Source organism: Zalophus californianus, chromosome 1 (assembly GCF_009762305.2).
Source record: "Zalophus californianus isolate mZalCal1 chromosome 1, mZalCal1.pri.v2, whole genome shotgun sequence".
Lineage (NCBI taxonomy): Eukaryota > Metazoa > Chordata > Mammalia > Carnivora > Otariidae > Zalophus > Zalophus californianus.
The window spans coordinates 105,268,329-105,282,752 of NC_045595.1; the positions used below are offsets into that span (position 1 = coordinate 105,268,329).

General features: G+C 35.8%; 1 protein-coding gene across 2 annotated transcripts in view; it reads left to right on the forward strand.

Annotated features, from left to right (window-relative positions):
- EIF2A (eukaryotic translation initiation factor 2A) overlaps positions 1–14,424 on the forward strand; it is a 35,508-nt gene that overhangs the window by 8,042 nt on the left and 13,042 nt on the right. Inside the window, exons 2-9 of one of the 2 annotated variants that reach the window (XM_027582603.1) lie at positions 2,044–2,113; positions 5,744–5,818; positions 8,906–9,024; positions 9,867–9,966; positions 10,314–10,396; positions 11,916–11,989; positions 12,127–12,271; positions 12,451–12,567. In XM_027582603.1, the coding sequence (XP_027438404.1) occupies positions 2,044–2,113; positions 5,744–5,818; positions 8,906–9,024; positions 9,867–9,966; positions 10,314–10,396; positions 11,916–11,989; positions 12,127–12,271; positions 12,451–12,567 (783 nt within the window). The remainder of the gene's footprint in view (positions 1–2,043; positions 2,114–5,743; positions 5,819–8,905; positions 9,025–9,866; positions 9,967–10,313; positions 10,397–11,915; positions 11,990–12,126; positions 12,272–12,450; positions 12,568–14,424) is intronic. The other variant, XM_027582604.1, reaches the window with a different exon arrangement.

Consider the following 14,424-nt stretch of genomic DNA (forward strand, 5'->3'; position numbering starts at 1 on the left):
GAAATGGAGCCAAGAGCGGCCCCCTGTTTGTCAGTTCTGCTGCTTTCTCAGTAAAGGGAAGAGTAGATTTGTGAACAGTTGGCAGAAAAGGAAGCAGATCGAAATATAACCATGAACCTTAGTATAAGTTTTTCTTCTATTCAGCACTTAAACTTTTGCTGCTAGCAAGAATTTTAGCTGATAAAATAGTAACTCATCAACAAGTTCTGCCAGTTTTATCTCCTAAATATTGAACACTTATTCACCATTTCCCCTGCCCCCCATCAGTCCAAGTTTCCATACTCTCCTGTGGGACCACTGCAGAACTGTCTTGAATAGTCTTATCCACTCTTACTCTCTTCCAGTTTATTCTCTACACTGGACCAGATTGACCTTTTCAAAATGCAAATCTGGTTCTAGAACTTCACCTAAAACCCTTTTGAAGTTTCCCACTTTAGGCCACAGACCAACGTTGCCTGACTTCGGCCACAAGATCGTGCTTGGTGTGAGCCCTGTTTTCTTCTCCACCTCCAGTTACTTCCATAAAGGCCTCTGATGCTCTGTCATCTCTCTTGCCATGGAATTTTTGCACTTGTTCCTGTTCTCTTTGCTTGTTAACTGTACCCATCCTCCAGATCTCAGTACACAAATCCTGTACTCAAGGGCACTTTCCCTCATCTTTCATTTTTAGATCAAAACTCCCTATTCACTGGATTGGCCCCATAGATCTTTAGTTTGTAGCACTAAGCACACTTACAGAATTCCATGTATTTGACTAATTATGTGATTAATGAGGTCAGGGACAAGACTGATTTTCCTCCCTATTGTATCTCCAGTACTCAACATAGGGTCTGGGAGGTAGTTTTTATTTTTTACTCAGTAAGCCTTTTTCAAATGAATGAATCAATTTCCTTGATTCAGCTTTAGAAACTTCTAATTGAGCCATTTAAAAATATATAATTAATCTGGAGCGCCTGAGTGGCTCAGTCATCAAGCATCTGCCTTCGGCTCAGGTCATGATCCCAGGGTTCTGGGATGTAGCCCCACATCAGGCTCCCCGCTCAGTGAGGAGCCTGCTTCTCCCTCTCTCTCTGCCTGTCGCTCTCCCTGCTTGTGCTCACTCTCTGTCAAATAAATAATCTTTAAAAAATATATAAATATATATAATTAATTCTATCGATGGTTTTGCTTAATCTTGAACTCTGTTCCCACTTTATTTTTTAGGATATTACTGTTATTGGGAACTTAGTAAATGAATGTGTGTCATCCCACTTGTTCTCTTAGTTTGAGAAATTGTAAATATATTACTAATGCCTTACATTTTTTAAGAACTTTGGATGTATTCTGTATTTTCCTGTTATTTTTTTTGTATAAAGCACACAGCCACCCTGTTTTCTAATATCTCCTCTTCTTCCAGGTTGCAGACTGCCAACTTTTTATTGTATCCTTATGTGGCAGAAAGAGAGCTAGCTAGCTCTCTGGGGCTCTTCTTAGAAGGGCACTAATCCCATTCATAAGGTCTCTACCCTTATAATCAAATTACTTCCAAAAGGCCCCAATTCCAAATACCATCACATTGGGATTAGGGTTTCAACATGAGAATTGGGGGGGGGGATATAAACATTCGTTCCATTGCATTATGTATTGATTTCCCAGCAGTTGCATGATTTCATGCAATAGGGTTAAGAAAAATGCACCCTTTTGTATATTTAATGAAAAATGTACTCATTTAATGCTAACATTCTGTAGCTATGAAATGTTTAATAATTTCATTGATACTTTGAAACCTTTTTCTTTTTAAGATTTTATTTATTAGGGAGAGAGATAATGATAGTGCACAAGGCGGTGGGGGTAGGGGTAGGAGAAGCAGGCTCCTCGCTGAGCAGGGAGCCTGATGCAGCGCTTGATCCCAGGTCCCTGGGATCATGACCTGAACCAAAGGCAGACGCTTAACCAACTGCGCTACCTAGGCACGCCTGAAAGCTTTTTGTTTTTTAAAATATTTGTGATTACTTAGTATTCATTAACAAACTAAAGGTGGTTCTTTCCACTTTGTTTCTTTAGTCCGAGGATCAGAAGGACTGTACATGGTAAATGGACCACCACATTTTACAGAAAGCACTTTGTTTTCAAGGTATGGTTTATATTGTTGACTGATGTTATAGGGAACTATACAATACATCCTAAATTATTTTTGTTGTTATATTCTGAACAAGAAAGAACAGATAGGCTGGTTTCTTGGGGTGTGTTATATAATATTAACAGAAGACGGAAAGAATGCATATTCTTTATCAAGAAAACTGATTGATCTTTAGATTTGAAAATAATAGCTTCAGCATTTTTAAAAGAAAAAGCGTAGACCTTAGTATATTTGAGTTCAAGCCTTAAGATTCGAAGAATCTTATCTTGGAGGATGAAGAAAAACTTGCAAATGTGATAGCCAAACCACTGCCTATAGTCTTCATGAAATCGGACAATGAAAAAGATATAGGAAAGGAAGGAAATAGAAAATATATATTTAACTAGATAGATACAAATATATTTTTTCTAAAAAGAAACAATGGGTAAACAGAAAATTATAATAAAAGTATTAAGTTGGTGGCATAACCTTATGATGACATGCAAAATTCTGAAATGCATTCAGTCATTTTATTGGAACAGAAAATTGATATTGTCATTTTAAATCCATTGTATGGTAAAACAAATAATTATATTAACATCATTAGAAACCAGGATTTTTCAGCATAAGATTGAAAGGATAGATGCATATATTGATATGAACTCATGATTTCTTTTCATAAAAACATTTGTATTTTCTAGTTCTGTCCGCTGAAAAAGGTTGAGAAGCAGTGATAAGCTAGTAGTAGTGAATACCCCTGCCTCACAGATTGTGATCTTTAAACACCATTTTTTACTAATAGGAACTAGTTCCTTGCAGAAGTGACTGACTTCAGATCTACAACAGTAGATACAAGAATTGAGCTAGAGACATCTTGGGCCAGAAAGCAAGGAAGCTATAAAAGACTAACAGGGCTTTGTTAAAGGGTCACAGGAGTCAACTTTAGGGGGTTCTCACTAACTTAAGATGGGGCAGTTTGAGAATTGGGAAGAATCATGACTGAAAGGATTAAGACATTCAAGGATATAAACACTGCCCCCAAAACTCCTCTCTCCAGATCTTATTGGTCAGCATTGGAGGTTGATGGGGTGGGTCCTCGCTCATTATTTTGAAAACTGATAAATCAAGAGAAGGAGTCAAGCATTTATTTTGCCTTTCCCGTACAGTTTTTCAGAGTAAACAAATTATTGATGAGGAAAACTTATTTATAGGAGAATTCCAGTTAATACAAAAGGAATGATGGGATTAGATAATCATTGTAATCTTAAAGAAATCATGTGTCAGTGGTTCTCAAACTTTAACATGCATCAGAATTCTCTGAAGAGCTTGTTAAAACACAGATTGCTGCTCCCTCCCCAGATTTCCTGATTCATTGGATCTGGGGTGGGACCCAAGAATTGGAATTTTTAACAAGTTCCCCAGTAATGCCAAAGCTGTAAGTCTGGGGAGCCTGCTTTCAGAACTATTGATCTGGGCAAATGATCATCAAAAGATGCTGAAACTGTTAGATGAAGTATCGATGGGGAACTTTATAATCAGGCTGACATCACCTGAATCTATTGCCCAGTTTTTTACTAGACCCCAGTTCTCTAGAACCATGATACGGGAAGTGTGGGCTCAAGAACAACTATATTATATTGGCTTCACCTTGAGCCAGTGCAGAAATACAACATCTCAGTCCCTGATCCAGCTTAGTGAATCAGAATCTGTGTTTTAACCAGATCCTCAGGTGATTTGTATGCATATTGATATTTGAAAAGCACTGCTCTAGTAAACAAGTCTGTGTCAAAGCTTTTGGGCTGCATGCACTTCACTGGGGTGTATAATCCCAAGGCAGCAGGAATATGGGCGGGGGACGGTAATGTGGAATGAAGAGAAGGAAATAAGTCAAGGAAGAAGTGAAAGCAAATATAATGTGAGGTGCACTGAGCTGACCACAAATGCACAAAATATAGCCAGGCTGCTTGGTGATGCAAAATGTCTCTGGAGAGGCTATAAGGCACCATGGTGCCTCAGAACATTCAGTTGTGGAGAGGAAGCATAAGAAATGTTATCTGCAGCCAGAGCCTCTTTTGGTCTATTCACGTTGAGTTTGAGTGTCAGAACTCCTCTTCCTGCTGCTGCAATAGGCGTAGTGGAAGCCATGCTAAAATGTGGCCCTCACTCCTAGGGAGTCTGAGACAACCAGTGGTGTTAGGAGATGAGGTGGCCAGGTCTCTTCATTGAATAACTGAGTCCTGGAAGCAGGAAAGGTAAGGTGAATCTGAGGAGGCACATACATAATGAGTCCAGGACAGTCTCAGCATCACTAAGAGTAGAACGAGGAGACAGTATGTGTCTCCTGGTGGGTAGTAATGGGAACTCCATGACACTTACCTTCTATGCAGGTTGAAATAAAAAACAGCCTGATTCTAGTCAAGCTTTTAGATGAGTGGTTCTCAAATTTGGCTGCATGCTAGAATGACATGGGGAGCTTTTAAAAACCTGGGTATCCAAGGACTGGGTATTATATGAAATAGGTCGCAGCACAATTGTGGAATGGAGGACCTCTTGGTGATAGTTGTTTAGTGAGAAGAGGACAAAAAATGTGTCAGTAACTATAAGCTGAGGCTAAACTACCATTATTATGTGATTGCAGAAACACGAGTATCATCTTCAGATGAATTAATAATGTAAAGATAGTATCCAGTTTAAGGGGGATGTACTGCTCAGTTCTCAGTGCTTGTTATTTAGTAATTCAAATGGCTGTGGACTTCTACATGTGCCCACATACACATTTTTGTTTGTGTGTTCCTTAGCACTGGGAGATGTCCTCCTAGTAGCCATCTCCAGTTGAGAGCTAGAGTACTTAAGATTTTTTTTTTTTTTAAAGATTTTATTTATTTATTTGACAGAGAGAGAGACAGTGAGAGAGGGAACACAAGCAGGGGGAGAGGGAGAGGGAGAAGCAGGCTTCCCACATAGCAGGGAGCCTGATGCGGGCTCAGTCCCAGGACCCTGGGATCATGACCTGAGCCGAAGGCAGACGCATAATGACTGAGCCACCCAGGCGCCCCAGGTTTTGATCACTGGATTGAATATTGCCAAGAAGTCTGATTTCCTAGGTCTGTTTTTATAGAGAATCTGGCATCCACACTTACTTAGTGTGAGGATCCTCTTACTGTTGTTACACTTCCTGTCTCTATACATCAGAAACTGATGGAAGATCTTTGTCCTTCAAATCCGGGGGCACTTCTTGGCGACTTGAGGATATTCTAGCCATAGTTATGTTGTTATGTAGGTGATCTGGAGAATTCTTCACAAAGTCTCCATATTGAAATCCTTGAGCCCTCAAGGTTAGTCCTGACAGCTAGTGACTTCCACGTTCACTTACATTTTTGAGTTTTCATACAAACTGGTTATTCACCCAAAAGGGCTCCGTTTTCTGATCTGTTGATGTAACATCAATTTCCACCTTACTTTACAGTGGTTGTTGGCACTGCATTGTAAGAGATAAGGCATTTGGTAGACTTAAGCATTTTGGAATTACTTCTTAAATTTATGTAAGTTCATAATCATTAAATTAGTAGTAAGAGTGTAAATTTTTAATCACAGTTTTTTGAAAAGTATTAATGCTTATTAAACTTTCTTTCTTGTCATTTTCAGGGAATCTGGGAAAAATTGCAAAGTCTATACCTTTAGTAAGGATGGCACCTTGTTTGCCTGGGGAAACGGAGAAAAGTTAGTGTTTCTTTATATAACATGTTTTATGTGTGTATCATCAGTATAAAACATAAGTGGCATTATTTGAATTACATGTGTTTGGGTGTCATTAATAAAGTCCATCTTTTAATGTCATGATGTACTTAGGTATTATCTCCAACGCAACTCCCACAGAACTCTAAAGTTATTAGCTTCTATTTATGTGCCATGACTTGACTTACCTAGTTTCTTAGGATTAAAAAGTAATATATGAAAAGGGGCAATTAATTTAATGCGGAGAAGCTGAGAAGTTGTTTTAAATAGTGCTCTAGTTATTGGTTAGGGTTTCTTAAGCTCTGTACTAACACTTAGAGAGGAACTCTCTTTGCTTGTTTACCTTAGACTAAGATATGTATAATAACAAAGATTTGCTATTAAATTAGTAACAACTGTCTACAGTTATTTCAGTGAGTTTTATTATATATAAAAGTATGTCATTTTAGTATTTTATAAATTATTCAAAAGTATATTAGTATAGTCTGTATTATATAAAATAATCAGATTACAGAATTGGTTTTGTAAAAAAAAAATTCTGATTAAATACTCATAATTTTGCTAAGAAAATCACTCTTAATTTTTCCATAGTCACTACAGCATTTCAGTTCAAAGAACCAGGAAAATGCCTAAATATTTGTTGCTTGATTTAAGTTATTTTTGTTGTTGTTAACCAGATGTAATACCTTAGGGTGTTTTGGGTTTTTTTTTTTTTTTTTTTAGATTTTTAGAAAAGATTTTATTTATTTATTTATTTATTTGACAGAGACAGCAAGAGAGGGAACACAAGCAGGGGGAGTAGGAGAGGGGGAAGCAGGCTTCCTGCGGAGCAGAGAGCCCGATGTGGGGCTCGATCCCAGGACCCTGGGACCGTGACCTGAGCCGAAGGCAGACGCTTAACCGACTAAGCCACCCAGGTGCCCCTACCTCAGGTTTTTTAAAAAGGAGAAAATGTATGCATTTGTATGAGAAGTACATTTTAAATGTTGTTTGTTACACAGTGGTGATGGATTCTGAAGTCAGATTGGATTAAACACACGATTTTTAAAAATTAATGCTAAAAAGATTGTGTTGCATTAGATGATTCACTTTTTTTTAGATGATTCACTTTTTATGACTATGAGTAGCTGGCAAAATTAGTTTTTGTAATTAAAAATGTTAATCACTTATAATTTTTTTAAGTTACTGAATCCAGCCAGTACACCACTACTCATAAATTATTAAGAATATAATCATATTGGGGGTGCCTGGGTGGGTCAGTCAGTTGAGCATTTGGCTCTTGATTTCGGCTCAAGTCATGATCTCAGGGTCCTGGATCGAGCCCCGCGTTGGGGTCTGCACGTGATGCAGAGTGTGCTTGTCCCTCTCCCTCTACTCCTTCCTCCCCCGTTCGCTCTCCCTCTCTCAAAGAATGAATGCAGTCTTTAAAAAAAAAAAGAATATAATCATATTGGGCCTTATCCACAATGTTAACAGATAGTCTTAACCTCAGTCTCGAAGAATGTACTCTCAAATTTTCTTATTTTTGGTATAACCTATTGTTGGTGTTTGAGTTTTAATTTTTAAAATCTGTATTTTAGTTTATGAGTAATGAGTTAATAGAAATTTACTCTCAACTCTAATGGGACATACCATACTTCCTCTCATTGTCTATTATCTTTTTGAGGTATCCCTTATTCTACTAGCTTAGAGTTGGTTGAATAAGTCTGTTTTCACCTTCACAATTATTATTTTATATATTTCATATCCCCATTGGCTTTCTGTTGGATTCACCTTTGAACCCTTTTAATATGTGCCCATTTGTTCTGTCCATCTTTTTAATAGATGTTTTCTATCCCTGGTTCTAGCATTTACTTCCTTAAAGTGCTGTGGCCACAACAACATACGATGTTCCTGGGGGCAAGAGAAACAGATGTAGTGTATTGATTGTGGTCTCTGCTGAGGTCATAGTTAATTAATCAGAAACTATTAACTGATTTTTCCTTCAATATCTGGGGTTTTTTAGTGTAAATAAATACTCTTTATTAAACTAAGAATAGCTCTTAAAAGCTCTCAACAACAACAACAAAAGTTTCATGTAATTCTAAAATTTGTAATTTATAATAACTTGTAAAGAATCCTGTGTGTGTGTGTGTGTGTGTGTTTAAACAGTACACAGTAATCTTTCTGTAATGGAAATCTTTTACCAATTTCTGCTTATCCTAAACCAGTGGCACAAACTTGAGTAGGCCAAAGTAACTTTAAGCAATTTCTAAAGTAAGATGGAGCGTCTTTTTTTTTTTTTTTTTTTTTTTACCCCAAAGAGTACATAAGATAAGTCAAGCCAAACTGGTTTTAAAACTTGACTCTGGTATTTATCAGTAGAATGATCTTGGAGAAATCATCAAATCATTTATTTTTCTAAGCCTCACTTTTACCATTTGTAAAATGGGGATGACAATACCTATCTTATAAGTCTCTTGTGAGGATTAAATGTGAAAACGTTTGTACATAAAGTGGTTAGATCAGAACCTGGTTCACAGAAAGCATCCACAAAATGGAACTGCTTTTATTATACAATTATTATAATTTTTATCATTATCATATCATAGTAATTCTTAGTCTTATCTTTTGGAAATTGCTTCTGAGATTTTAATAGACAGCAAAAGTCTCCTTGATTTCACGGCTGCTACAACTTCCATTTAGTCAAATTAAAAAATATATTTTTGGTTTAGCACCTCTATTTTCCCTTGGTTTGATATACCTCAGCTTATCTCTAGGTTAGTTCTGTGTCCACTTAAAGGCCTGTTGTTTTCTTTTCAGCTAAAAATGGAATCATCTATTATATACTTCTGCTAAGTCTGTATTTCCCAATACCAACTTTATATAGGGGCATTTTGGTAAAATGTACACTTGGTTTTTGTTGTTGTTAAGGTGTTTATTGGATATTTTCTAGAATTAACTGAAAATTGATTTTTATGAAAATGACCACTTTATAGCAATCTGTATTTGAAAAGAGGCATGAATGTTTTGGATAGTGCTGGCTATTTTAAAATAGTATTTCATTGCTGAAGTAATTTCTTTTGAAACCAGAATAAATGTTATCAATGTCACTAACAAGGGATTGCTGCACTCCTTCGACCTCCCAAAGGCAGTTTGCCTTGAGTTCTCACCAAAAAACACTGTCCTGGCAACGTGGCAGCCTTATACTAGTAAGTATTTTCCAATTGTAAAAATATTGACAGGACCAATTCAATTCAGTGGGGAAAAAAAGAGAAGCCTTATAACCTTATATGAAAGTAATTAATCATTAGATAGTAGTGTTTGTGAATATCTTTACTGAACAGTGACTCTTGTATTGCCCCAATATAATGTACTTTAAGTAATTTCAAGTTAGTGAAAAGATCCATCATGGGATAGAGAAAAAGAAAAAGCTCAAGTGAATAAGTGTGCCATTTTTTAACACATTTAAAGATGAGATAGTATGTTATATGGCTGTGCTTCGTAGATGAGTAATAATTTAGAACTGGTATATGGGCTTTTTAAACATGTTTTAATAATGTGGGCATTGTTGAGTTAAATATATAATAGTCCATTGTTGGGTTACAAACCCTCTAGGTTTGTTCTTCCAAGAGGCATAGACTTGAATGAATCTTCACTTCCAAGTAAATAAAAGGGAAATTGAGAATCATGAGTAGATTATATAACTTCGTGTGTTTGTGTGTTTGACTTACAGACATGAGATTTCATAATAAGAGAATTTAATCCATTTAACTGCAAACCATGTCAAACTTAGTAAACAAGTCTCTTAAGTATTCTTAAAATCTATAGTAATTAACTCATTTCAGAATGCTGAACTTGCTCAAACAGCTGTCATGTTGTCATGGCTTTAGGAATGGATGATTAAATCCATAATTAAAGCTAAAAGGGAAAGTTGATTTAAAGCAACTCTTTTACTTGATCTTTATAATCTTGTTCAAAGTTGTTCTAAGAATGAATTCTTTTTACTAGTGTTAGGAGACAATTACTGCAAAAAAATTTGTTTTTATTTTAGCTTCTAAAGATGGCACAGCTGGAATGCCCAACCTACAACTTTATGATGTGAAAACTGGTACATGTTTTAAGTCTTTCACCCAGAAAAAAATGCAAAATTGGTAAACAAATGTTTTAAAATACTAATTCTTTACAAAATATTTTAAATATCTTCATTGTATAATATTTTTTCTCAGGTACTCATATAGAAAATAACTTGTCAGACCAAAATCTAGATCTTTAGGGATTTTGTATGTGGGAATGTAATAGAGGAAAAACTTGACCTTTCTTTTGTTTAGTATTTGAATGAAAAAGAATATCTTTCTAGTACAAATTCTATTAGGATCTGACTTGACATCATATTTATAAGTATTTTTCCTTAAATAGTAAGCAATATCACAAACTTCAACATGTTAATGTGAGGTTACACCTGTCTAAATTTTGTTCACATTCTTTCTTTTCAACATAGGTGTCCATCTTGGTCAGAAGATGAAACTATCTGTGCCCGAAATGTTAACAATGAAGTTCACTTCTTTGAAAACAACAATTTTAGTATGAAAAGATATATGAAATAAATTTATTATGTACTATAAATGTATATAGTTTTATTGCCTTATATGGTATCATAGGGTTCTCCTAAATACTGTTAATATTTTAATAATTGCTGTTACATTAATTCATTTGAATAACTTTTGTAAGTCTAAGTGCTAACTAAAATTCTATAACAAAGATTTTCTTTTAAAATAAGCTTTTATTATCTAATAATTGCTATTAAATTGAGATATTGCATAAAGACATTGCATTAACTCTTTCTGAGATTAGTTGCTGTTGAAATTCTGTGATACAAATTTTTTTTAAATGTTTTATTATATAGAATTTGAAACATAAAAGTAGACACCTAGTCCCAATAACCTTCAACCCATTGCCAGTCCTACCTCATCCATACATCTCTCTACCTAACAGCTCTCTTACTCTGCTAAGCAGATCCTAGACATAGCATGATTTTTCCTATAAATATCCAGTATGTATCTTTGAAGATTAGGGCTCTTTAATTTTTTAAAACTTAGCCACAATACCATTATCACAGATTATAAAATATCTGGTCAGTGTTCAAATTCTGATAATTGCAAATATTATAATTTTTTTAAACGTGGCCTCCAAATAAGGTTCCTCACATTGCAAATTGATATATATATATATATATCTTTTAAGCTTCTTTTAAGCTATAGGTTCCCTTTCCATCTCTTCCACACTCTGTGTGGGAACAACACAGACCTACACTTGAATTCCTACCCAGTCACTTACTAGCTGGGTGACCTTGGTAAGTAATGGGACTGCACAGCTAACTCTCATTGATTTTTATCAGTGGGAGTGCCCCCCCCTTGAGATTTATTATTAAAGAAACAAGGTTATTTTTCATATACCTTCTCATAGTTAAATTGTGCTACTCTAACCTATCCTATAGTTTAACATGTTCATCTGTCCCCTAAATAGCTACTTGGATCTAGAACTGCTCAGCTTCAGATTCTTCTTTTTTGGGGAGATGAGGGCAAGTCTACCTCATAAGCGGTGCTCAATTCTTTTATCAAGAAGCACATAACATCTTATGGTCTTTAATTTCGTAGGATTAGCTGACATTAATGTTCAATGCCTAGATCCATTATTTCATGAGTGGTTGCCAAATCGGTGATTTTCCAAGTCTCCCCACCTCCCCTATCATTTATAAGCTATATTACTTCTATAGAGAAATTCCCCCACCTACTACTTGGTTACCTAGTGGTACTATTTATATAGGAAAGAGCACTGTTCTCTTAAAATCAGTCAGTGGGAGTTAGATGTGCAGTCTCGTTACTTACCAAGGTCTCCCTGCTTGTAAGTGACTGGGTAGGAATTCAAGTGTAGGGCTGTGTTGTCCCCACTCCACCTTCTCTCCACCATGCTGCCTTACCTACATGAGACTACAATGAGTAGTATCCATGTATATTTACATTAATCTTTTATAATGCATTCAGAATTGATCATGTTCCTATTAGCTTCTCTCTTCCATCTAACACTATTTTGTTTTTTTTAGACACAATTGCAAATAAATTGCATTTGCAAAAAATTAATGATTTTGTGTTATCACCTGGACCCCAACCATACAAGGTAATTTCTATGTTTTTGTTCATGTGGAATGTTATTAGATTAAACCTTTTCCTGCTTCTTAGTGACTGTAAAAGCATGTCCATCTTAGTTTATATGCCTCAAAAAATGAAGTGATGATTTATATGTCTGTATTTCAGGTGGCTGTCTATGTTCCAGGAAGTAAGGGTGCACCTTCATTTGTTAGATTGTATCAGTACCCCAATTTTGATGGACCTCATGCAGCTTTAGCTAATAAAAGTTTCTTTAAAGCTGATAAGGTTACAATGCTATGGAATAAAAAAGGTATGATAATTATATTTTATCTCATTTAGCAAGTATTGAGACATACTCCTGTATGTTTAGAAAAAAAGTATCAATGCTTATTTAATGAAAATGTGCTGTTATATTTTTTAATTTTTTTTTCTTATCAGCATTAGGTTAATTTGTGTTTTAATTCTTAACTAAAGTTTTTACTGTTACAGCTACTGCTGTGTTAGTAATAGCTAGCACAGATGTTGACAAGACAGGAGCATCCTACTATGGAGAACAAACACTGCACTACATTGCAGCGAATGGAGAAAGTGCTGTTGTGCAATTGCGTGAGTATTCCATTCATCTTGTGATAAAACAATAGAGCACTATGCCATAAAGAGGATCTAATCAAATTCTTGATCACATGATAAAGCTCAAATATTTTAATAGCCTTTAAGGTAAAATTTCTCTTAGTTAATAAACTTACAGTCATCCCCACACATAGATTATTTTGACAAAATCCAGTTAATTTAGTTCTGGGGAACTTGATAAATGAAATAATTTCATTGTAGCAACTCTGGGGACTTACTTATGACAGTAAGTTGGTCTAGTGGGTTTAGCATTGTCTTCAGAACTGAGGAATGTTACCATTTCATCTTTTGTTTTGATGAGCTAAATTGCTATAGAATAATACAGTTCTAAAATTCTGGCAACTTCTTGATTTTTCATTTTGAATTGAACATGTAAAAGTAAGATAAACTTCATTATAAAAAAACTATGTATTCCCTTTGAAGTCAGAAAGGAAACAAGGATGACTCCTCTTTCTACTATAATTTAACATTCTGAAAGACCTAGTCAGTGTAACTGATCAAAAGAATAAATATACAATTTTGAAAGGAGGAAACAGAATCATATCTGTGCACGTACATGAAGTCACAGTATAAACAGCCACTTAAAAAACATAATGGAAGGAAGGGTCCCATATAGACTAACATAAAGGCGAGAAATAAATAGGACTAATGGGAAGAAAACTTCAAAACTTCTAAGGGACAGAATGTGACCTTTATTAAGAAGAGTTTTATAGGGGCGCCTGAGTGGCTCAGTTGGTTAAGCATCTGCCTTCAGGTCAGGTTGTGATCCCAGGGTCCTGGAATCGAGTCCCACATCAGGCTCCCTGCTCAGCGGGGAGTCTGCTTCTCCCTCTGCCACTCCCTCTGTTTGTACTCTCTCTATCAAATAAATAAGTAAAATCTTTAAAAAAAAAAAAGTCTTTTATAAAGATGTCATTTCTCTCCAAATTAACCTAAAAATTAAAATTTAGCCGGTAGGTGTTTTTTTTTTGAACTAGATAAACTGGTTCTAAAGTTGATTTTTTTCCTTTTTTTCTAATCTTTTTTCTTTAATTTATTTGAGAGAGAGAGAGAGAGAATGAGCAAGCATGAGTAGGGGGAGGGGCAGAGGGAGAGGGACAAGCAGACGCCCCGCTAAGCGGGGAGTCCAAACACAGGGCTCAATCCCAGGACCCTGAGATCATGACGTGAGCTAAAGTCAGATGCTTAACTGACTGAGCCACTCCCTACCCCAACCATTTTTTCTAATCTTAAAAGTGAAAAAAAGATTTTCTAACAAGGCAGAATAATAAAGGAAAAGTGAATATATAAAATATAGATTTCTAGGGGCACCTGGGTGGCTCAGTCAGTTAAGCCTCTGCCTTCGGCTCAGGTCATGATCCCAGGGTCTTGGGATCAAGTCCCGCATCGGGCTCCCTGCTCAGTGAGGAGTCTGCTTCTCCCTCTCTCCCTCGCGTGCACTTGCTCTCTCTCTCTCTCTCTCAAATAAATCTTAAAAAAAATATATAGATTTCTACATTGGTGGGAAGAAAAGCCCATAAATTAAGCAAGACAAACAAAAAATTGGGGAATAAATTTTTTAGATGGACAAGGGATGAATATGAGAAAGGTGAATTTTGTTAATCTATCAAGTAAATCAGTAAGACCAGAGAAAAATAAGCATAGGACAGTAAGAGTCCACAGAAACAGAAACAAGATTATGTATAAATATATTAAAAGGTGCTTAGTTAGAAATAGGAAGACAAGTGAACAGTTTTTCTTAGTAGCTTGGCACAGATAAAGCATGAGGGAGAGTGAGGGGAAAATATGTACTCAAGAACTGCTGATGGGGCACCTGGGTGGCTCAGCAGAGGA